A 24,415-nucleotide genomic window follows, 5' to 3' on the forward strand; every position below is an offset into this window, starting at 1 on the left:
CACCAAGAAAAGACTAAAATTAAATCTGTTCAAAATATAAAGCGATCACCATTTGTGTTCCGAAGATGAACAAAAGTATTTTATGGGTTTAGAATAAAGTTTGTAATTAATGACAGAATTGACATTTTTGGGTGAACTGTCCCTTTAAGCAATTTAATGGACCCCTGTTCTTATTCCATCTACAATTAACACCAACTGCATTTGAAAACCAGGCAGCTTTTTTCTTCTAGAACGATGTTGCAAACCGTGTCCAAGCAAAACAAAAAATTGTGTCTCAATAAACAAAAATCTGTTTTTCTTTATTTTTGCTGCTAGAAGTTTTCCCCCAAGAAGTATTAGTGGTGTTTGTTAAGCCATTACTCATTATTAAGGTTTTGAACAAACCCCTAGTCATGAGTATTAAACTTGCCTACGGTGCTCTATCTATGGCATATACTGCAGTAAAAATCAGCATGAAACGGAAGTTACAATAGTCTTTCCTTCCCTATTGTAACGTATATCCGAGTGAAACGGGTTCTTGAACAAGACAAAATGTAGGGCAGGACTTGATTTTGTCCATTGGGAGATGATTGGTTGTGGTTCGCTATTGGTCAATCTCATGTGAGTGACAGGTTGTCCCGCCCTCACGCCAGTAAACACATCATCAGAGAAGAGAAGAGATGACGCTGTAAGAGGAAGAAGTTATTTTGATTAAAGATTATGAAGGCAAATTAACAAAAAAAATGATGTGCATAGATTAATAATTTATAATAAACTGCAATATTTCATAAAAAAAGATTTGTTTTTGATTTCATACCGTCTTTTAATGTGCTGGCTTCAAATATTGTGACATATCAGATGATAATATCATGGTACTAAAAGAATACTATATTCATATACCAGAGTATTCAGATGATTATTATCCAAAAAACATGATTGTACAAATATGATCAAGAATCTAAATTACTGGGGTATAGACTTAAATTGGTTTGCATGCCATAAAATCCCAATTCATTGATCTGATTCTCATGTAAACAATCTCTGATATGACTTGAATAGTTAATACTGTATAGCCATAACAGTGTAATGCTTTAGTAGTGGATCATTTATGATTTATAACTGTATACTTGGGTTTACAAATGTTCCTTCAAACACTGAAAGGCAGATTTGTGCTCATGCAAATTTATTATTAGAACATTTAAAAAATATATAAATGACTGATAAGTTTAGCAAACACAATACTTGTAACTGACCTATAGTCTTTTAAAATAGTTGTAAATCTATAATAATGATCAATATCTGGCTTTTGTGGTTAAACAGCTTTAAATCATGTAAAGTAAATGATGACACATTTTGATTTGTTTCCAAATCAAGGGCTCCTGATAGGTGAAAGATTTATAAGATTTATACAATTTGGTGTTGAAATGGGTTTCATTTTATATCAGTGCATGACTCCAACAACCAAAAGAGATAAGGACGCTGACAACATTCATACAAGAACAAAAAAAAAACAGAATATAACACCAGCATACAAAAGGCAGAAAATTAACTTCAAGAAGTAAAAAGTGCTTAATTCAACAAAGAAGTGTGTGTTTTTATGTATATTGTGTAAGGCAGCCGGGTCAAAATATGGCATTCTATGAAAGCCCTAACTATGTAATCAATTTCACTTATTTACAGTCGTAATATTATATCAAAATATTGTTTATTGTCCATAAAGTAAAAATAGGTTCTTTAAAGTCCATTCACATTTAACTGACAACAAGGTAATAGAAAAACTGAATACCGAAACGTAATCTCTGAATGTTGTGTAGCTAAATCAGGTCAAATTCAGGTCCTGATTCATCTATTCATCATTCAGAGAATGTTTGTATGAAGCGTCTATGATTCATCATCACTCTCACTGTTGTTGCTCAGATTTGTCCTTTGCACCTCCAGCTCCTCTGCGCTGACCATTTCTGGATTGATGGCGGCGTACCGTGTCCCATGAAACTGACGCAGGTGTATCTACAGAGTAAAACCAGAGTGCAAATTAAGCAGCTGAAAATAACAACACAATTGTATTGCTACTCACTGAAGAATCATAAAAATGCTCCATATGTTTCCAAAACAAACTGAAATTTGTTTTTTTAGAAAAAATGTTGTCTTTGTTTCCGTTTAACATATGGAAAACTGGAATTTCACAAAGAATATCTGCAAATAAAGCAACATTTCTGTCCATTGCAAATATAAGTTGCTGCAATCGGGGAAGCCAGTCACTGTGGCTCATTTTTTCAACATTATAGATGTTTTTTCGCCTCAGAGTGCGCAGATGAAATGCAATAAACGCTGTCATGTTATCTTGTGTTTGGAGGCAGGTGACTGGTATTTATTTAGGTGCGCAATCGTGTGGGACAGTTCTGGAAGGTCATTATACCAAATAATTCAGATGACAGACTTTTGTCTCAGGCATTTCAGAATGATCAAATCAACATTTGAGATGCTGTGCAATGAAATTGGCCCACTTAATCCAGTCCAGTCCAATCACATCCTCTGTTGAGGCAAATTCGACCCACTTAAACCAGTCCAGTCCAATCACATCCTCTGTTGAGGCAAATTCACGAGTTTTTTGTTGCCCATCAAGGACTTATTCAGTAAATGCGTCGCCACCGTTGTTTATGCACGTCGCCTTATCAAGCTCCAGCGTTTTTTATGTGACAAACCAAAATTCACATAAAAATAGGTGGATGGAAACAAACCTACTGATAATCTTCCCCACTGCTGCAACCATTAAGTCGTGATTTTGTAAATGCGAGAATAAATCATTCCGACCTGCTTTCTGAACTAGATCAAAAGAATTATTTGTTCTAGAATTTTACATCGCAACTGATCAAGGACAGTTTGGAGGGATATCGGGATGTTTACTACATAACTGTTTGTTTCTCACATAAAGCTATCGTATGGCAAAGATTTGGAAACAAATTTGACTATTTTACAGGGTTTTTGCTTCTTTTTTGAAGCTTCAAATTTTCTTCATACATGTTCCACAGATGAATGAAAATCATTGGGGTCTGGAACAACACGAGGGTGAGTAAATAATGACAGAATTTTACATTTGGGTTGAAATATTTCTTTAAACAACTAAAAAGTGAGGACTCACTTGTATGAAAAAAAGCAGAGGACTCACTTGTATGTACAGGTTAACTTCTGCACTTCTGCACAGATAAGGGAAATTTCCGCCTGTTTTAAGATGAGCTCTTCTGGCATTTGGGTACAGCTTATACATCTCTTCCTTTGCCTCATGTGACAGGGCACTCTGATCAAAAACCTAAAAAAAAAAGAATCAACAGTTCACAGTTCAGTATTTTTTATTTTATTGCCTAAATATATATGCGTGTGTATGCATGTATGTGTATATATATATATAAAAAAGACCTACATCCATTATGGTGACAGCAACATCCTTTATCTTGTGAGGTTCTACGTAGGAGTTTTGGCAATTCAAAGTGAGTCGAGAGGCCAGTTCACTCTGGTTCAGGCTTTCCAGCTGAAGCACAGATAAACAGAGCACGCTTTGTTGATAAATGAGCAAAGAGTGAGACAAATTCACCTTCACACGTCAGTACAAGATCTATTACTAACTACATCAATTCAGTTCAAGCACTATATTTAGCTTGATTTATGTAAAACAACAAATTGTTTCAGTACAATGAATGTTAACACACACGTTTAACAAAATCTGGGTAGTATTTCATGTTCATAGTAAATGCCCTTACGGCAAAAATCAACTTTTTTTTTTTTTTTTTTTTTACTTTTTTTATGGAGTTGGGTCAAAAGTTGTAGACTCACATTCGGCTACACTAATTAATTGTCATATAAACAGTCAGAATAGTAGAAGTACTTACTCTGTCAACCATAAAGTCAATTGCATCTGCCATTTTTGGGTCCACAGGTCCTTTGGCAAAGTTACCAAGCACAATCTTTTTAAGCATGAACGCAGGCATCAACCAGAAACTAGAAAAGAAAGACAATGAGAAAATGTCAACAAGGATGGAGACATTACAACTGGAAAAATGATCAGTATAAGTCTCTACCTGTTTGCTGTCCATGTCTGGTTGAAGATCGATGTGTCACTGAATGAGTTGCAAAGGATCAGAGAGTGAACTCTGGGAGATTTATGCGTGACTTCAGCAAATTTCTGAGCCAGGAATCCACCGAGAGAGGCGCCAAACAAGTGCACCTGCACAGAGACCGTCAGAAAAAAACGGGTTGTGAAAGAGAATTTTTTTTTAACATTTTGCATGCATAAAATAATCAATTTGTCATACCTTGTCCAGTTGTAAGTGGTCTAAAAGCTTCCTAAATCCATCACAAAATTCCAGCAGATCCCAATAGACAGGATACTGGAGCTGGATACAGCAATATCAAGGTACATGTCATGGAAGAATGCAATAATGTCAGAAGAGCAGCACAAGGGTATGTTAATTACATAAATGCCCATGTTTGAAATAACAAAAGCAACCGAATAAACCTATTAATTAACAAATCTCTTTTCTAGCTGGTCTGTCTCTAGATTATGTGTGAGAGAGCATACCGAGATGACGCGGTAGCCCCATCCAGAGAGAGCCAGCACCTGCTGGAAGAAAACCTCTGCGGTGCCGCTTACGGGTGGGAGGAAGATGATGGGACATCTGATATTTTTGGGCCCAGCATCATACAACGACCAGACTTTACTGTCATCATCATCCACAATTATCTAAAGAAGACACAGGCAGGAATTCACAAAAATGTACTACAGTATCACTGAAAAAATAGATATATTATTGGAATTTACATTTACAGCAGTTCTATCATTTTAACTTTCTCACATGTCAATTAACGATAGATAGATAGATAGATAGATAGATAGATAGATAGATAGATAGATAGATAGATAGATAGATAGATAGATAGATAGATAGATAGATAGATAGAGATATTTTTCTTACTCTTTTCAGAGGTACGGTGCTTCTGAACCAGTTATAATCAGGAGATACTCGTATCTCCTCCATTGCTGAAATGCAAAAGAAATGTCTGATTAAATAGGTGCACGTGTCTTCGAAAAACTATGCTTGTAATTTAGATGAAGAGGCATTTTGTTAAATTCAATTTCATGTAAAAGATTAAATGTCGATCTATATCGATTTTACTCCATAGTATTTCACCATAGAAAACATGTGACTAGAGTCCAGAATGGTCTACTTGAACTACTGAAAACTCATAAACAATTCCCGCAATTATAACACTGATGGTGTATCAAAAATAATGGTGTATCTCAAATTGAATCATTAATACCTTCATACGAGTGTTTAAGATGTTCAAAAATACAGCATATGCCCCTACAAAACTATTGCTTGTATACGTTTCACAGCGACGCAAATCAGGAGACTATTTCGAGCAATAGATGAGAGAATGTTACCGTGTTGATTCATGAGATAAATCACCTTTTAATGCCTTTCATCCACAGGTTTGAAAAAACATTGTATCCTTTCGCTGAATCACATGACAGCGGCTTCCGTAGCCAGAAAACGATTGACTGCACAAGATCACAACCATAGACATCATATAGGTAGACGCCCTATTGGCTGCTGGGCGCCGAGATTTGCTGCGGCCATTTTGAACCGGTCGTACTCCTAGTTTCTTTGCATAGCAGCAGTTAAGATGCCAGAGCACTGTGCAGCATTTTCCTGTTCTAATCGGCGAACCATCGCAGGTAGGGTTTGCGGGATTACTTTTCACAAGTAAGATTTAACTTTGCCATCGTACTATTGGTTGTATTTTGTCCTTAAATCCAGATAATTGAGAAGGAGCAAGGATCTTTGATAGTACTGTACTGAAATCGTAGCTAGCTAATGTTAGCTAAGCTATGTATCTCCCTCAACTCAAGTGTTTTCCACATAACTTAAGTTACTATTCAGATCAAAAAGATGTTAGAAAGCACTTGTTAGATGCACGAAACTTACTTTTAGCGTTTGGTAACATTATGTGCCTATTAGTACCAACACAATCCAATCTGAAGTTAATACATGCATTGCTGACCGGGCATAATAACTGTCGTTGTGTTGCAGATGAAGGCGAACAGAACAATCCCAATCACAAAGGCTGATACCGGAACTTTATCGGAATATTATATATTTAGTGTGTGTGTGTGTGAGTGTGAGTGTGAGTGTGAGTGTGTGAGAGAGAGAGAGAGAGAGAGAGAGAGAAGTCACAAATCATTATAAATTGTTTCAACTTATTAAAATATCTTATTTTACTTCAACTCTCTGTTTCTACTTCTTTATCATATATATATATATTGTGTGGTTTTATAAATCCCCGTATATCCTATATCACATATTTGGATTTTGGACGTCTGGACACTTTATATCTTATATCATAATATTATGTAACTGTTAAGCCCACTATAGCCTTATTCGGACGGTAATTGTTTCTCATGTGGACGTCTGTAAAATACATTTGCATGCCACCTCAGTGATAAAACTAGTCTATTCGGATGGCGATTTATTCCCGGTGGAGGAGCGAGTGATCCTCCGCACCTGGGAAACACTGCTCACGTGGTAATTCAAATTATTGTCTGCTGTAAAAATGTCATATGCTTGGAATAAAAATAATTTAAAAAATCATATTTAATAATAAGACATTATTATTTTATTTAAATGTCTTTAAAAAAAAAGTAATTTTAAAAATGAGCGGAAATAACGGCTCATTTCAAATGTTTAAGTGTTTTTTTTTTCTCTTTCTCTTTTAAGCGGTGATGAAAGATTATTCTTGTAAATACTTTCCAGCATTTTAGTAATAAAAGTGTAGGCTTTAGATCTTTAAAATGCATCCGAAAAATACCTTACGACCCCACGAGAAACAATTACCATCCGAATATGGCCTAAGAATATTAATATACGCTGAACCATGTGTCCTGTATCATAGCTACATTAATGACCTTTGCAGCAAGAAAAACCGCGTTAAAATCGGTTATGTATTCAGTGAGATGTGATTAATTAAATGCGCTGACAGCTCACTGCACCTGGCAAACAAGTTACACTGAGTGGAGCTGGCGACCGGTTCAAGATGGCGGCTCCACGGCTCGACCGTGCCAATAGGCAGTAGCGCTCGATAGGGCGTCTATCTATATGATGTCTATGATCACAACAGCCAACCAGCGAATGTTAACTGCGCGCATGCGCGGCGGAGAGATCTATTAAAGGGATAGTTCACCTAAAAACAAAATAAATATTTGTACACGTTATACATTCTCTGTACATTACACAATGTATAGTTACAAGACAGTTATTTATGTCTACAAATTACAGATTGATTCACTTGCTTTAGTTATTATTTAACGATTCATTTGATTCACAAATGTTGTGTTCAAAATACAAATTTACTGCTTACTGTCCACTTGTCCAGTACACATAGTGCTGCTATATTTTTTTTTTAAAGAAAAGTGTGTGAAATAGTTTACAATACAACAAATAGTATGGCACAGTTTCAGAGTAGTATGCAGTGTTGTCACATGACAAAGGGTCATTAATTCCGCACAAGTGTACAGATTACCATACAAATAAATGTGAAAAACATTTTTTTTGTAACACATCTGTAAACCTGATGTCCTAGCTTTCTGTTCTCAACAAAGGTCTTGAGCTAATCCATAAAAAGTATGTTTTTTGGTATAAAGTCAAGTTGATTCAGCAAAATTAAATTTTTATTAAAATAATACAATTAAGTTTTTCACTTAAAATTAGATTTTATTTTGCTCGACAAAAAAAAGTATACTGGGAAAAAATGACATAAAAATGTGCTTATAACAAGACCTGTAATCGAACATATCATTACAGATGCTGGCAATTATAGTAGGTCACCTGGGAATTTCATACAGAAAATGTGCATACGCACAGTATTGGCTACTGCATTTGATAGTATGCCATTTCGAACACAGCCTAATAAATTAATTCAGTGACGCAATTGATGACTTGATTAAGCACTTCACTGATCCCTATTGATAGTTTTGTTTTGTAATTTTTGTTCAAGCATTCATAATAATTAAAAATCTAATGTATCTAATGATTCTTTGAATCTTTGTAGATTGATTCACTGACACAAATGATTCTCTGCCAGAATGATTCAGTGAATCAAGGTGTCATCATCACTTGTTTACTTGTATCACTGTGCCTAGGTCAGACAGCAGTGTGTGTTTAGTTCAGCTGCATATAGCAGCTCCCAAAGTAACACATTTCGTATATTAATATGTTTGATTGACTTTTACTTAATACACAGTTTCGGTTTAAGTCATTTATTATTGCCGGGCCTGTATTGAATGGCTTTCAGTGGGTTAGCTCTCAGCTAGCGCTAACCTCTCTGCGCTCTTCAAAACCAACCGATTCAGTTCGTCAAAAAACAAACAAAAAAACTCTGAAACATGTCGTGTACGTGTGCTTCAGCAGCGAGAAAACTCATAAATTCTGCTCATAAAGGTAAGAAGAAAGTCGAATTTTGAGAACTATTGAGAGTTTGTTTGTTTCTTAGCCTGGTTCGATTTGCTAACGCTGCTGCTGGTGGGCTAACTAACTAATATATATATATATATATATATATATATATATATATATATATATATATATATATATATATATCATACATCATTGTGGTTTGTTTATTTATATATATATATATATATATATATATATATATATATATATATATATATATATATATATATATATATATATATATATATAAATAAACAAACCACAATGATGTATGATGCGAAAACATTTACATTAACCCTCATATAGAAACATTGATATAAGTAGACGCTTTGTAAAGTAAACGCACACATTAGACAGTTGTTGTCAAGTGCATCTATTGCTGTACATTGTCTATATAACCAGATTGTTTATTAATATGTTGGACATTAATGGTTTTATTGAATTGTGATGTTTAATGTGTCATTTTTTATATGGCTGTTACTTTGGCTAGGTCACCTTTGAAACCGCATTTACGATTCATAATATGACAAATTAATATATTTATATTTGTCAAGATCCCATAGTCTGAAAATAAACTTTTAGAATTTTTTTTAGAAAAAATAAAATTTTAATGGTTGGATATTTGATTTCTGTTCTAGTAAAGTTAGACTACTTTTGTTGACAAATTCCTGTAGATGCACTCTAAACAATATGATAACAGGCATCATGTTATTGTTATTTGGAGGGAATTTCCTCCTGATGGTCTCATGTTTGTGTATGACACAGGTATTTCTGGCTCCAGAGGCCAGTTACTGTCACTGAGCCGCCCAGGAGCTTGTGAGGTTCGTGTGGCACGCCGCATCCCTATGAGGTCGTTCTCTGAGACGGCTGTGTATTTTGCTTCAAAAGATGGGATGAAAGATGGAGATGGTGGAAAGGTATGATGATAGACATACTGTTTCCTGACAGCAAGGGTTTGAGAAGGAAATGACAACTTACCAATGTAATTTAATTCATTCTCTTCCTGGAAAGTTTTATTTTTTAATTTTTGTCTTCCTTTTAAGAAATCTGTTGGTGACGGAAGTGGAAAGAGATCCAGCTCTAGTAATTCTGGCAAAGGAGGTAGTCAGCTGAGATGCCCTAAATGTGGAGATCCTTGCACACATGTAGAAACATTTGTTTGTGAGTACTTGATGATTTTCTATGATTTTTTTTAATTTATTATTATTTGTTGTTCATTGTTTTCACAAATTGTTTGTTTCTATGTCTAATATGGGATTACTCAAGATTAGTTTTATTACTCACCTTGTTTCCAAAGAGTTATGGTTTATTTTGGCCTTGTGCATGTTTATGTAGGCCAAAGTGTTTACTGAACTAACTGTTCAATGCTAAAAATAAATCACACACAAGTTACTTTTTCATCTGCTGGTGCTTTAATTAGTAACAAGATTTAAAAGTTGCTTTGATAAAAGCAAAAAAAAAAAAATAGATGGAATGTAAATGTTTTTCTTTTTTCTTATATTATTGTTATTATTATTATTAAATACAAATTAATCATGCAGCTCTTGTTGAAGTGAGCTGAAATGCGTATCATTCCTATCATAAAAAATATATATATATTAAGATGTTATTTCTTTTGTGTAGCATCTACTCGCTTTGTGAAATGTGAAAAATGCCACCATTTTTTCGTGGTGCTTTCCGAAACGGATACTAAGAAGAGTTTGAGTAAAGACCCAGAATCTGCAGCAGAAGCTGTCAAGTTGGCATTCCAGCAGAAACCCCCTCCGCCACCTAAAAAGGTAGATATTCATTTAAATAAATAATTCACCCAAAAATGAAAATTTACTCACCCTCAAGCCATCCTAGGTATACATGACATTTTTCTTTCAGACAAATACAATCAGAGTTATATTTAAAAAAATGTCCTGGCTTTTCCGAGCTATAGTGGCAGTGAATGGGAACCAAAAATTTGAAGCCCTAAAAATCCATCCATTATAAAAATAATCCACATGGCTCTGGGGGGTTAATAATGCTCTTCTGAAGCAAATCGATGAGTATGTGTAAGAAAATTAATCCATATTTAAAACTTTATAAAGTAAAACACCTAGCTTCTGGCAGATCGCCTTCCCTATTCAACTTTTAAAGAAAGTGTAACTTCTCTCACAGTTCAAAATGCTTATGCTATGTCGGACTTCCTTGTCACGCCAGTTAATGCTTTTTACACTACCCTCGCTGTGCCAGTTGCGCTTTTTCTTTAAGTTAAAAATGGAAGGTGGTCCACCAGAAGCTAGATGTTTTACTTTATAATGTGTTAAATATTGAATAAGAATGTGATCTACACCTAAGATGGCTTGAGGGTGAGTAAATTATGGGGTAATGTTAATTTTTGGGTGAACTACCCCTTTAATTTTGAGATTTTAGAGCAGTTTAACTCCCTGTGACATGGCTATCTAGCTGGTTGTCTCCCGCTTTGTTTTTCATCTCTCGGTTTTGTTTTCTCACAGATCTTTGCTTATCTGGATAAGTATGTTGTGGGTCAGGAGCATGCTAAGAAGGTTCTGTCAGTGGCCGTTTACAACCATTATAAACGCATCTATAACAACATGCCGACAGGCTCCAGACAGCAGCAGGTGGAGGTGGAGAAACAGGCCTCCCTCACTCCTCGAGGTTTGTACTGTGTGTGTGTGTGTGTGTGTAAAACGTACATAGAAGGTAGGAACAGGTGGTTTTTACTAAACGGGTCTTATGTAAGAGAATCATATCCATTAGGAAATGAATCTGTTACAGGATACAAATTAAATTTGCGTCCTTGGACAGCCAGGTTTCACTGTCAGCTGAAAGCAAAATGAAGAATTGACCCTTTGGTAAAGCAACACATTTTTGTGCTTCAAAGACAACATCAAAATAAACAGAACCCATACAGCTTTTAAATGTACTTTTATTTAAATACATATCAATATCAAACATATAAAACATATCAGTAGTTTGTTCAAATCCCTGAACCTAAATATGAGCAATAGTAGTATCAATGATTGCCGCGACTCCTACTCTACATCAATTTCCACTGAATATTTTGTTTTATCCAGAAATATGCCACATTAGTTAAGTGAAATTGTTTTTTTTTAACATTCTGGTTATGCCATGTTTCAAATAAAGTTTTCCATTGTGTACCTTCTTGACTCTTCTAATCTTCTCCTTCAGAAGCCAATATATAGTATAACCTCCATTGTGATGTGTACTCTGTCCATTAGTATCTAATCCAACAGCAGCATTTTATGATATCTGTCATCTTTTGGCATTTGTACAATTCAGAAGCATTTTTGCAGCAGAGTTTACTTAATCATTCAAGGTTTCTTGTAACTGCCCTCCTTTCTCTGTAGAGCTAGAGCTAAGACGACGGGAGGACGAATACAGGTTTACAAGTAAGTGTATGTCAACATCCATAATCTTATTGTCCATACAGTATGTCATTTAAACAAATTTTTTTTCAAAACAAATCTGTTTTATTTTGTTTCAGATTGCTTTGATTTATGTTGGGTGTTGTACAAATGCCAAAAAAAAATCACATAGTCAGTTTTCTTCATTTCAGTTAACCTTTTTCATTGTTGAAGGGTTCTATTATTGCATAAATTCATAAGTGGCAATGCATGTCTCAGAAAGAATGCTTTTATGTTTTACATTTGACTGCCGGTTTATGTGTCGCTTTTGTCATATGCTGCTTTCTGAGGTTCTTGTATGAAGGTAAATTGATGCCATATAGAATTGCAAGCGTAGGGTAAGATTTGTGAAAGTGTACATTAGATTGCAAGCATAAATTAAATTTGCATGCGCAAGATAAGTTTTGCAAAGGTGTAAATTGCCTTTCAAGTGTAAGAAAAAAATATTTGCAGCATTTTACTGTTATTCATAAGTGTAATTCATGTGTTGTGAAACTGCAGCTTCATGTTAATGCAAAATAAATATGATCTGTATTCTTCTGACTTCCATTTTTCTGCGCTTACCGTTTTGACACGTTTATTTCGCCAAAATACGGCCAAAAGCATTGCACGCCTGTGAACATCGATTTGCAAGCGGAAAAAACAGAGTCAGGAACTGCGAAATAGATTGAGCGTGTAAAACCAACCTTTGTGTAAAAAAATAAACTGTTGCAACTGTCTAAATGACTTGTTGTGTGCGTAGGGCAAAAAGGCTCCCGAAATAAACCGATTTGAACAGTTCCGTCTTTCTTTTAGCTGCGCTTACAGTTTTGGTACGATTCTGTCACTGACTGAGTTTTTCAAGCGCGAGGAGGAAGGCGGGTCCACCTTCTTCTGGAGCCAATCAAATGAGCTGCTCGATTTACTCTTATCTGATTGGTTCAACCAAGTTGGTTCAAACCTCAGACGCCAGAACACATCTTTATCTTCATTTTATTTTTAATGCACAAATACATATAAATAAATAAATAAATAAATAAATAAATAAATAAAGATTGCTAAATAAGCTGTGCATTTTAGACGTATGTTTTCATCCTGAATTTCGAGCTGGTGTAGTCATTGGTTTGGAATTGTATATATATATATATATATATATATATATATATATATATATATATATATATATATATATATATAAACACCACTGTGCTGATGCACAATCAAAACATTTCATTCCCATTCTTGCATGTAACAATACCATTCTGAATAACTTTTTCAGACCACATTTCATGGTATTTAACAATCAATTATATATTTTGAAGCATCGTTCTGGTCACTGTCAATATTAATTCTGATTAGTGATTGTGTAGTTGTGTAGACAGATCAAGCTATTATATAGTTAGTATGAAAAAGGAAATGCTTTCTCTTTGTCCAGATTTGACTGTAGGATAATACAAAACTGATACTTCAAATCAATATAAAACTCAACTTAGACAAAGAGTAGCCTTTTATAATGATTCATATATATATATATATATATATATATATATATATATATATATATATATATATATATATATATATATATATATATATATATATATAATTATATATATATATATATCCAAATCAAATGCAAACTAACTAATTAAGTCTGAATCAAAATTCAGCAAACAAGGAATACACAGCCTTACAGTAGGGATATACCGCCATCTAGAGGTTAAACTATGGCATTACAGATGATAAATGGTGCATAATTTAGAGGTACTCTTAAAATACATGTTAAAGGAAAACTTGTTATTATGAACTAATTTTAGTAAAATACTACTACTACTACTACTACTACTAATAATAATAATAATAATAATTTTGGAATCGCCTTTGATCAGTAGTCAGGTGATATTATGCATGCAGTGCAAATACTAGGTCTACTTTTAGCAGTATTAAGATTACAAACTTATATCTGGCAGGATGATGATGATGACGATGATGATGATGATACATGCACTGAATTCACATACATTTTCTTTCTCAACACACCAGCTCAGAATTTAGGATGGAAACATATAAGTCTTAAACCTAATGGTGCACAGATTGTTAAGCAATTGTGCTTTATTTATTTATTTATTTATTTATTTATTTATTTATTTATATGTATTTGTGCATTAAAAATAAAATGAAGATAAAGATGTGTTCTGGCGTCTGAGGTTTGAACCAACTTGGTTGAACCAATCAGATAAGAGTAAATCGAGCAGCTCATTTGATTGGCTCCAGAAGAAGGTGGACCCGCCTTCCTCCTCGCGCTTGAAAAACTCAGTCAGTGACAGAATCGTGCCAAAACTGTAAGCGCAGCTAAAAGAAAGACGGAACTGTTCAAATCGGTTTATTTCGGGAGCCTTTTTGCCCTACGCACACAACAAGTAATTTAGACAGTTGCAACAGTTTATTTTTTTACACAAAGGTTGGTTTTACACGCTCAATCTATTTCGCAGTTCCTGACTCTGTTTTTTCTGCTTGCAAATCGATGTTCACAGGCGTGCAATGCTTTTGGCCGTATTTTGGCGAAATAAACGTGTCAAAACGGTAAGCGCAGAAAAATGGAAGTCAGAAGAATACAGATCATATTTATTTTGCATTAACATGAAGCTGCAGTTTCACAACACATGAATTACACTTATGAATAACAGTAAAATGCTGCAAATATTTTTTTCTTACACTTGAAAGGCAATTTACACCTTTGCAAAACTTATCTTGTGCATGCGAATTTAATTTACGCTTGCAATCTTATGTACACTTTCACAAATCTTACCCTACGCTTGCAATTCTATATGGCATCAATTTACCTTCATATTCTTGTCGCAGGAAATCCCTGTAGATCCTGTGATTACTGCAGCTGTGCACACTAAGCAGTTTGACCTTTCCGGTTAACAGTGCATGATGCGACTTTACTGAAGAAGAGAGTAAACATTTCAGTGCTTTTATTTGAGTTTTATTCTTGTACTAATTGCGAATTGCGATTTACATTTCATTTTTGAGCAATTTAGATTTAGTTTTTCATATTTTCTGCAGTTTATTTGTGCTTTTGTTATTTTTATTAGTTTTTTTTTTAATAATATTTCTATTTAGCTCTAATTTATGTTATTTCTTGATTCTTTTTTTTTGGGGGGGGGGGGGGGGGGGGATTTTAGTACTTCAAATTAAACTTCAGTTATTTGCCAAGATAAAATATTTAAATAATTTTTAAATATTTAAAAGTGTTTGATCTCATTTTTATTTTTTAATTTATTAAATAAAAAGTATATATGCAAGTGTATATATAAGCAACTATTGTAAATAAATGTTCTATACAAGTTAAGCATGTGTGGCATGCTGTCAGTTACCTAAAAAAAAACCTCTCAATTTGTTGATTTATTGTGATTAAAATTGCCTTCTAATTTTGCCTGTACAAATGTATATCTTAAAGACATCTTTGTAGCAAAGTCTTTTAAAGTGGTTTAATAAAAATTTGAGTTTTGGATGCTTTGATTCAAACCCTTCTTAAATGTCGTGCCCTATAGACTATAGAACATTTAAGTGCATTACTGTAAACATGTAATTTTGTAAATACGCTATGAGAGGTGTTGAAATTATTGTGGTAATCAACAGTATGCCATTCAAAAAGGTCAAAAACTAGTTTTGAATCTGGAACATTAATTATAAAGATACTCTATATTGCCAAAGTATTGGGACACTCCTCCAAATCATTGAATTCAGGTGTTCCAATCACTTCCATAGCCAAAAGTATATAAAATCATGCACCTAGGCATGCAGATGCTTCTACAAAATTTGTGAAAGAATGGGTCGCTCTCTGGAGCTCGGTGAATTCCAGCGTGGTACCGTGAGAGGTTACCACTGGTGCAATAAGTCCATTTGTGAAATTTCCTCACTAGTAAATATTCCACGGTCAACTGTGAGTGTTATTATAACAAAGTGGAAGCAATTGGTAACAAAAGCAACTCAGCCATGAAGTGGTAGGCCTCCACAGAGTGGAGTCAGCGCATGTTGAGGCACAGTGTGCAGAAGTCGCCAACTTTTTTACAGAGTCAATAGCTACAGAACTCTAAACTTTGTGGGGCCTTCAGATTAGCTCAAGAACAGTGTGTAGAGAGCTTCATGGAATGGGTTTCCATGGCCAAGCAGCTGCATCCAAGCCTTACATCACCAAGTGCAATACAAAGCATGGGATGCAGTGGTGTAAAATACATGTTCTCTGGAGTGACTAATCATGCTTCTCTGTCTGGCAATCTAATGGACAAGTCTGGGTTTGGAGGTTACCGTTGGAGAACGGTACTTGTCTGACTACATTGTGGCTAATGTAAAGTTTGGTAGAGGGGGGATTATGGTGTGGGGTTGTTTTTCAGGGGTTGGGTGTGGCCCTTTAGTTCCAGTGTTAGGAACTCTTTATGCTTCAACATACCAAGACATTTTAGACAATTTCATGCTCCCAACTCTGTGGTAACAGTTTGGGGACGGCCCTTTCCTTTTCCAACATGACTGTGCACCAGTGCACAAAGCCAGGTCCATAAAGACATGGATGAGCGAGTTTGGTGTGAAGGAACTTGACTGTCCTGCACAGAGTTCTGACCTCAACCCGATAGAACACCTTTGGAATGAATTAGAGCGGAGACTGCAAGCCAGGCCTTCTCGTCCAACATCAGTGCCTGACCTCACAAATGCAATTCTAGAAGAATGATAATAAATTCCTATAAACACACTCCTAAACCTTGTGGAAAGCCTTCTCAGAAGAGTTGAAACTATTATTGATGCAACTGGTTGGCCAACTTCATATTAAACCCTACGGATTAAGAATGGGATGTCATTAAAGTTCATGTGCATATGTAAAGGCAGGTGTCCCAAAACTTGTGGCAATATAGTGTATTATGTAAGCAGGACTAATTACATAAGAAATAAGAAAATAAAATGTTTGTTAAGATGAGTTGTTCAAAGATACATAATGAAGCTTGAAAGTCCGGAATCACTCGTGCATGCCCTAAGCTTCAAAAATGTATTCATGCTTTTTTTGTTGTTGTTTTTTATTTGTTCAGAGCTGCTCCAGATCGCAGGAATCAGTCCTCATGGAAACGCTCTGGGTGCTTCCATGCAGCAGCAGTTGAACCAGCAGGCAGCTCCAGAGAAGAGAGGAGGAGAAGTGCTAGACTCCACATACACTGACATCAAACTAGAGAAGAGCAACATAGTGCTGCTGGGCCCTACTGGCTCTGGTGAGACTGAAACACTTTCGGTGTTGTGTACAATTTGATAGAAGTCTAATTTATTAAATGAAGAAGATAGTACTTTCTGCAAGGACAGATTAAATTGATTTTGATCAGATATAAATACAGCCTTGATGAGCATAAGATACCTTTTTCAAAAACTATTTTCCATAAACTAAACCATTAAATGTTAGTGTTTATTTTGAATGTGGTAATATGAAAAGTTTTGTGTTAGGCAAAACACTACTGGCCCAAACGCTGGCCAAATGCCTGGATGTTCCCTTTGCAATCTGTGACTGCACCACCCTCACCCAGGCAGGGTATGTGGGAGAGGACATAGAGTCAGTCATCGCAAAACTTCTGCAGGATGCCAACTATGTGATCGAGAAAGCTCAGCAAGGTAACAGTTGTCGGAGACTTCCTGTGACATTTGCCCACATGTATGAAATATCCAAAACCACATTTTGGAATAATTTGTTCAATAAGATTTGGACTTGCATGCTGTAATTGTTTTAGGTATCGTGTTCTTGGACGAAGTGGACAAGATTGGCAGCGTTCCGGGGATCCATCAGCTAAGGGACGTGGGAGGAGAGGGAGTTCAGCAGGTTGATAAATAAAAATGAAGCAGATTCTCTCATATGTGTCTCTGATATTCAGCTAAACTTTGACCTAAATCACAAGAACACTCACAAGGCTGTTAAATATTTACAGAAACACATGTCTGTTATTCATAGAGTCTCACTTCTGTATTTCTGGTATACTTCTTTAATCACTAACAATATCTTGTGATGCAGTCATTTTTGCAAAAGCTGCAAATCAATTTTTATGACTACAGAAAAAAAAAAGCAGTCACACCTAAAAATGTGATGTCATAACAGCAAGATATTAAAAATTGCGATAGTGCTTTATTTTTATTTACATTATTTTTGTAGGGTTTACTTAAGCTACTGGAAGGCACTATCGTTAATGTTCCTGAGAAGAACACACGGAAGCTGAGAGGTGAAACTGTGCAAGTTGACACCACCAATATCCTGTTTGTAGCATCTGGAGCATTTAATGGGCTTGACCGTATCATCAGCAGGAGAAAGAATGAGAAGGTAATTTATAAAAGAATGTTGACATATAACAACAAGGCTTTATTCACAAAATGATGAAAGACTAGACGTCGTTATATTAAATGTAATATTTAATTTCCTTCAGCAAAATTAATTTCTAATAAAACAGATGTATGAATAAATTGACAATGGGTCAATTAAGAAGTATTATTTTTAATATATAGTTGTCAGGATTGTATAAACTGCCGTTTTAATGTTTTTGGGTTAGTAAGAGGGTTTTTTCCTGAGAAATTAATACTTTTATACAGTAAAGACTTAAATTGATCAAATGTGGCCGTGAAGACGTTTTATAATATTATATAAAAATAATAAAATAACACTTCAGTAATAGTAACTTTATTAGGCCCATAGACAACTAAAAACAAAATGCTACGAACAATGATTAACATTTATAAGACACATTTATAGGACAAAATGTCTCTGCGGCGAAAGAGAAAATGCCTGGTGACATTTTTTTAAATGTCTCTTGGCACAGCAGAGCACCAATTTCAATAAAAATATATGTAATAGTTATTCAAATAAAAAGATATGTTTCAGTACAGTCACATTTTTCATATACCTTAAAATTTTCGCTCTGTTCTAAAAATCTTAATTTTTCGATGTGGTTTGCCATTGATCACTGTTGTGATGCTGAACACGCACTTGAAATATATTATTTTAAACTTTTTATAATTTCAATAAGTTGTACAACAAAGGAACTTTAATTAGCTCCCTTTTCTGCAGAAAGCAGATCTCTAGTGATGTGTCTAGTTTTTTATAGATCATTAGTTGCTAATGGGTGAGAGACCAGGCAGGCATATTATTTTTGTCAAAGAGTCAGTGGTGGCTTGCGAGCCATAGTCTTTCAACCAGTTTTAAATTGTAATAATATTTCACAGTATTAAATGTTTTTACTGTATTTTTGATCTAGGAAATGCATCCTTTGTAAGCAGACTTCTTTCAATAACATAAAAAAAAAATATTTTGAATGGTGGTGTGTATACATGTGTATATATAATGCGCCCATTACCTTTATATTCCATATGTAGTACCTTGGGTTTGGAACACCATCCAACATGGGCAAAGGTCGAAGGGCAGCGGCAGCGGCTGACCTGGCTAACACCACAGGCGGAGAGGTGGATGCAGTGGCCGAGATCGAGGAGAAGGACCGACTTCTGAAACACGTGGAGGCCAGAGATCTCATTGAATTCGGCATGATTCCTGAGTTTGTGGGCCGTCTTCCTGTTGTGGTTCCTCTGCACAGTCTGGATGAGGAGACGCTGGTGCGGATCCTTACGGAGCCACGCAATGCTGTTGTGCCACAGTATCAGGCTCTCTTCAGCATGGACAAGGTTCGTACCTAATATATAAACTAGTGGTCTTGTCTTTAATCAAATAATATAATATCTTCATAATTCATACATTTATGCACACCAAAGCACACAAAAAAGTCAAATTCATTGTGTGAATACAATATGTATACAGCACAACAGCAAAGAGCTTGTTTATGTTTTAGACAAATCAAGTTCCAATACTGAACAGACCACATTGAGACCGCCTTGACTTGACTGCATTATATGCCTACCACAGTACACAAATTCATTAAGAATCACCAAACACAGCAACATACACATGACCCGATAAAAAAAATAATCAAACAAAATAATGTGTGGAAACAACATGAATGTACTGAAATGTGTGTGCATAATTACAATGTGTGATCAGTGCTTTGAGAGCACACATAAACCGGTTTGACATAAATTACTTTAATGACGCTATTCCTTGTGCTTTGGCTATTTATTTGTGTTAAATTTTGAGTTAAAGGGATAGTTCACCCATAAATGAAGATTCTGTCATTTACTTACCCTTAAGTTGTTCCAAACTTGTATGAATTTCTTTATTCTGCTGAACACAAAAGAATATATTTTGAAGAATAAGAACTAAACAGTTGATGGAATCTATTGACTTCCTTAGTAGAGAATAAATACTATAGAAGTCAATGGGGTCCATAAACTGTCTGGTTACGGACATTCTTCAAAATATCTTTTTGTGCTCAGCAGAATAAAGAAATGTATACAGGTTTGGAACTAATTGAGGATGAGTACATTTTCATTTTTGGGTGAACCCTAAATTTTCAAAACAAAATGTTAATAAAATGATAAATCTGTTTGCCATTTTTATTGTTCTGTCTCCTTTTGATTTTTTTGAACATTTTATCTTTATATATATATATATATATATATATATATATATATATATATATATATATATATATATATATATATATATATATATATATATATATATATTAATATATTAATATGTATTCTATTTGTTCATATAAGCTGATGGTTTATAGTGCTACAAACTCTATATATATATATATATATAAAATAATGTAACATTTTATAAAATGTGGCATAAATTAAAATAGTTAGGGGCCAAGCACCGAAGGTGCGGAGGCACCTATTGAAATCGTTAGTGTTCCTATTATTATTATTCTGCTTCTTCTTCTTCTTCTTCTTCTTCTTCTTCTTCTTCTTCCGCCATAGGAGTCTCTGGCAGCCCATAGAACCGTATGGTAAAAAGTTGTGAAATTTGGCACACTCATAGAGGCCAGTCTGAGCTGTCACTATAGCAAATTTGGTGCCTCTAACTCAATCCCTCTAGCGCCACCACCTGTCCAAAGTTTCACTCATATTTATGCTTATAACTTTTGACCCCTAAGGGCTAGAAACAAAATTCTTTTTTCATCGGATTCCTTGGCTCAAGCCGATTCGATTTCACCCTATGATGTCATTTTCCGGTATGCAAATTTTCCCGCCATTTTGAATTTTCTGAAAAACCTACTTTTTCGAACTCCTCCTAGGCCGTTGCTCCGATTTTCACGAAAATTGAAACAGATCATCTTCAGAGCATGTTGACAAAAAGTTATGGAATTCAAGTTGATTCGTCCAATCGTTTTCAATAAACGCACAAACAAATTTTACGTGGAGGTTGCAAAAACACACTAAAGGCTATATCTCCGCAACGCTTTATCGTATTCAAACCAACCTTGGTACATGTCATCACAAGCATGACTTGAAGCAACATGCAGCGTTTCGGCGCAGCGCCACCTACCTGTCCGGAGATACGAAAAATGCCTATTTTGGCTTATAACTTCTGAACCGTTTATCCAAAAATCATAAAATTGGTCTCATTAGATTCAGGGCGTCATGCCGAGTCGACTGATATCCAATTTTACCATGTCGGCCATTTTGGATGTCGGCCATTTTGAATTATGTGCAAAAATGCTGTATTTTATGAACGCATGAACAGATTGTTATGAAACTTGGTATGGGTCATCACCACGATGCCCTGAAGTAGCCTGAGAAGTTTCGAAACAGCGCCACCTAGTGGAGAATTTTTTTTTTCAAACGCTTATAACTTTGGGTGTGGTTGACATATTTTGATGGGAGTGTGTTTTTTGGTCTCCTGAATCCTTGCCGACTCCAACGATACCAGACTTGCCAGGTTTCGGCATATGGTTTGCGCAGAGTTGTAATTTAGTGCTTAAAAAACATTTGCTGATATCTTCGAAACCGCTAGTCCGATCGAGACGAAACCAGCCTCAGAAGTTCGGAAACATAGGTCGATAGCTATACGCTAATGCCCAAATCTCAAAATATTGATAGTAAGGGGTAGTAAAATCCAATCAAAGTCAGGTGTCAGTCCTTTTTTACGTGTTTTTTCATATAAATGTCTATAACTCCAAAACAAAATGAGATATTTTCACCAAACTTGACACACATATGTATGGGCTCACTATGAGGACACATAAAAAAATTGGTGGGATTGTGCCTCTTGGTGGCGCTATAATAAAACAAAACATGAAATTCCCATTGACTTCAATGCAGTATTATGGTTTAAAATGCTAATGCTATAATTTAAGAATGCATTAGCGTATCGTTACAAAACTCGGTATGTGTCTTCCGCTCCATGTCCTGAAGATACTCAAAAAGTTTCGGGGTAGCGCCACCTTGTGGTCAAAAGTTGTAATAAAATGTACAGAAATGCTAATAACTTTTGATTAAATTAACCCATTGTAATGAAACTGGTCATAATACAGTCAATGGCTCATGCCGAGAACATGGATACCAATTGTGCCATATTTTGCAAACCTATCTGTCCTCCGTCTTGTTATTTGTTAAAAACCTACTTTTTCAAACTCATCCTAGACCGTTTGTCCGATTTTCACCAAAATTGATCCGTATCGTCTTCAGACCATGCTGACAAATAGTTATGGATTTCGGATTGATAGACAAAACAGTTTTCATATACCACTGCAACAGAGTTGAGCCATGATGCAAAAATTACTCTTGAGGCTGTATCTCTGCAATGCTTTGACATATTGACACCAAACTTTGCATGTGTCATTGTCATCTCAATCTGACTAAACCACATCAGTTTCGTAACAGTGACACCTATTGGTCGAAAGTGATAAACCATTAAACCATTATTATTGACTGTATTTAAAATTTGACTGCTATTTTGCCTAAAATCAACTTAATAGGTCCTTAATGGCTCATTGTTGCAGTTGGCTTGAGACTTCCAGCCATGCTGGCATGTCTTGTCTTCTTCTTTGCGCTTGGCCCCGATAATGGCTGCTTGCAGCTATATTTATTAATTGTTTCTGGATGTGTTGTCTTTCTTTTGTATTAGTGTGAACTCAACGTGACGCCTGATGCCCTTAGAGCAATCGCCAGGTTAGCTCTGGAACGTAAAACCGGGGCCCGTGGGCTTAGATCCATAATGGTAGGAGAATGCTGTTTTTGTTGCTTGTATTGTATTCAGTTTCAGTTCCTCAACGGCATGCTGGTATAATTACGTGTGGTCTTGTGATATCATAAGCTGCCACGATTTCCCAACAGGAAAAACTGCTGCTTGATCCCATGTTTGAGGTGCCACATTCAGATATTGTGGCAGTGGAAGTGAAGAAGGAAGTGGTTCAAGGAAAAGCACCACCTCAGTACATAAGGTGAGAGCTCACATTACCTACTTTGTTATTCTTGTTTGAAAATGATAAATGCAAAAACTTGAAGGTTAAAGAAATCACAGATTCTTAATTTTATAGCATTTTACAAATTCCCATTGCTTATGGATTTGGGTTTGTACTTGAACTTTAATGCACATTGCAAAATATTTTTTTAATATATAATCTATAATTAAAATCAAGTAAGTATTTAATCTGCTCAGTATCATTTTTTTAATGCAAACAAATACTGGTTCCTCATTGTAAGTTCATTAAATTGCTTAGTGAACTGTTGTTAGGTTTGTACATATTGAGAATCTATAAACACACTTAATAGCTCAACTGTCTTAATTGCTTTCCTTTTGAATTTACTGCCTAATTAGTTTAATGGCACTTGGTAGTCATTTGAATTAGTCTCATTGACTTTTTTACTCTCTTCACTCAGAGCTGCAGCTAAAGAGCCCTCTGAGGAAGAGTATGACTCTGGAATCGAAGAGGAAAACTGGACAAGACAAGCTGATGCCGCCAAAAACTAAAACCTACTCAAGACTTTTCTTTAGCTGATTGTTTGCCTCCTCAGTTCTCCTAAGGGTCCATTTCTCACTGTATGCTTGTAATGATTGGTTTCTCGCTTTGGAAAATCATATTCTGGGAACTTATGCCATCTCTACCCTGACTTTATGTAATCATGGCTTAGAGAAATAAGTTTAAAGTCAACCAAGTCTGTGGGAAGTCTCCCCTGAAACTATCCCTCTAAAGAGATGTGAAATGTAAAGAATTTTATTTTATTTTATTTCATTTTAGTTTCTCTTTGCCCTGCTTGGAATAAAATTACACATTAGTCACACTGGTCATGTGCTGGTTATAGTTACTGTAGCAGACATTGATATAAATCCTGACAACTTTCATAAAGTCTCCAATATAACTGTGGTAAATCAATATTTGTAATTGAACCACATGAATAATAATTAGAACCCTACCAGAATATGTATCTTTATGCCTCTTTATCAACTGACTTTAAATTTGGGACATTATTTTTTTTTCTGTCACTCAATGCTGTGGTTTAAAGTTAGATTTTAGATGTCCAGTTTGCAGTTACACTCAAGCTGCTATTTGCATTATGTTAAGGGACAAGAAAATCAGTTACGGGCTGGAACTTGGCAATGTGTCGTCATAATTT

At 35.2% G+C, this 24,415-nt stretch overlaps 2 protein-coding genes across 4 annotated transcripts; one reads left to right on the plus strand and one right to left on the minus strand.

The window, feature by feature from the left end:
- Positions 1-424: 424 nt before the first annotated feature.
- Positions 425-5,550, minus strand: spg21 (SPG21 abhydrolase domain containing, maspardin). Of its 2 annotated transcripts, XM_067445161.1 has the most exons (10): positions 5,442-5,550; positions 4,947-5,011; positions 4,553-4,714; positions 4,287-4,367; positions 4,053-4,198; positions 3,864-3,972; positions 3,398-3,505; positions 3,146-3,286; positions 1,884-1,986; positions 425-665 (listed from the first exon to the last, which is right to left on the minus strand). In XM_067445161.1, exons 2-10 carry the CDS (start codon positions 5,007-5,009, stop codon positions 448-450), a joined length of 1,131 nt encoding a protein of 376 aa, XP_067301262.1. In that variant the 5' UTR covers positions 5,010-5,011; positions 5,442-5,550; the 3' UTR covers positions 425-447. The 2 variants fall into 2 exon arrangements, with proteins under 2 accessions (XP_067301262.1, XP_067301263.1); XM_067445162.1 differs by lacking the exon at positions 425-665 and having other exon boundaries at positions 1,142-1,986.
- Positions 5,551-8,116: 2,566 nt separating this feature from the next.
- clpxa (caseinolytic mitochondrial matrix peptidase chaperone subunit Xa) lies at positions 8,117-24,089 on the plus strand. Of its 2 annotated transcripts, XM_067445163.1 has the most exons (14): positions 8,117-8,468; positions 9,249-9,400; positions 9,527-9,644; positions 10,107-10,261; positions 10,967-11,129; positions 11,843-11,884; positions 16,963-17,139; positions 17,366-17,530; positions 17,647-17,735; positions 18,063-18,227; positions 19,274-19,576; positions 22,926-23,018; positions 23,135-23,241; positions 23,681-24,089. In XM_067445163.1, the coding sequence occupies exons 1-14, from the start codon at positions 8,414-8,416 to the stop codon at positions 23,769-23,771; spliced, it is 1,875 nt and encodes a 624-aa protein (XP_067301264.1). In that variant the 5' UTR covers positions 8,117-8,413; the 3' UTR covers positions 23,772-24,089. The 2 variants fall into 2 exon arrangements, with proteins under 2 accessions (XP_067301264.1, XP_067301265.1); XM_067445164.1 differs by lacking the exon at positions 11,843-11,884.
- The last annotated feature ends 326 nt before the right edge of the window (positions 24,090-24,415 follow it).

Source organism: Pseudorasbora parva, chromosome 1 (assembly GCF_024679245.1).
Source record: "Pseudorasbora parva isolate DD20220531a chromosome 1, ASM2467924v1, whole genome shotgun sequence".
Lineage (NCBI taxonomy): Eukaryota > Metazoa > Chordata > Actinopteri > Cypriniformes > Gobionidae > Pseudorasbora > Pseudorasbora parva.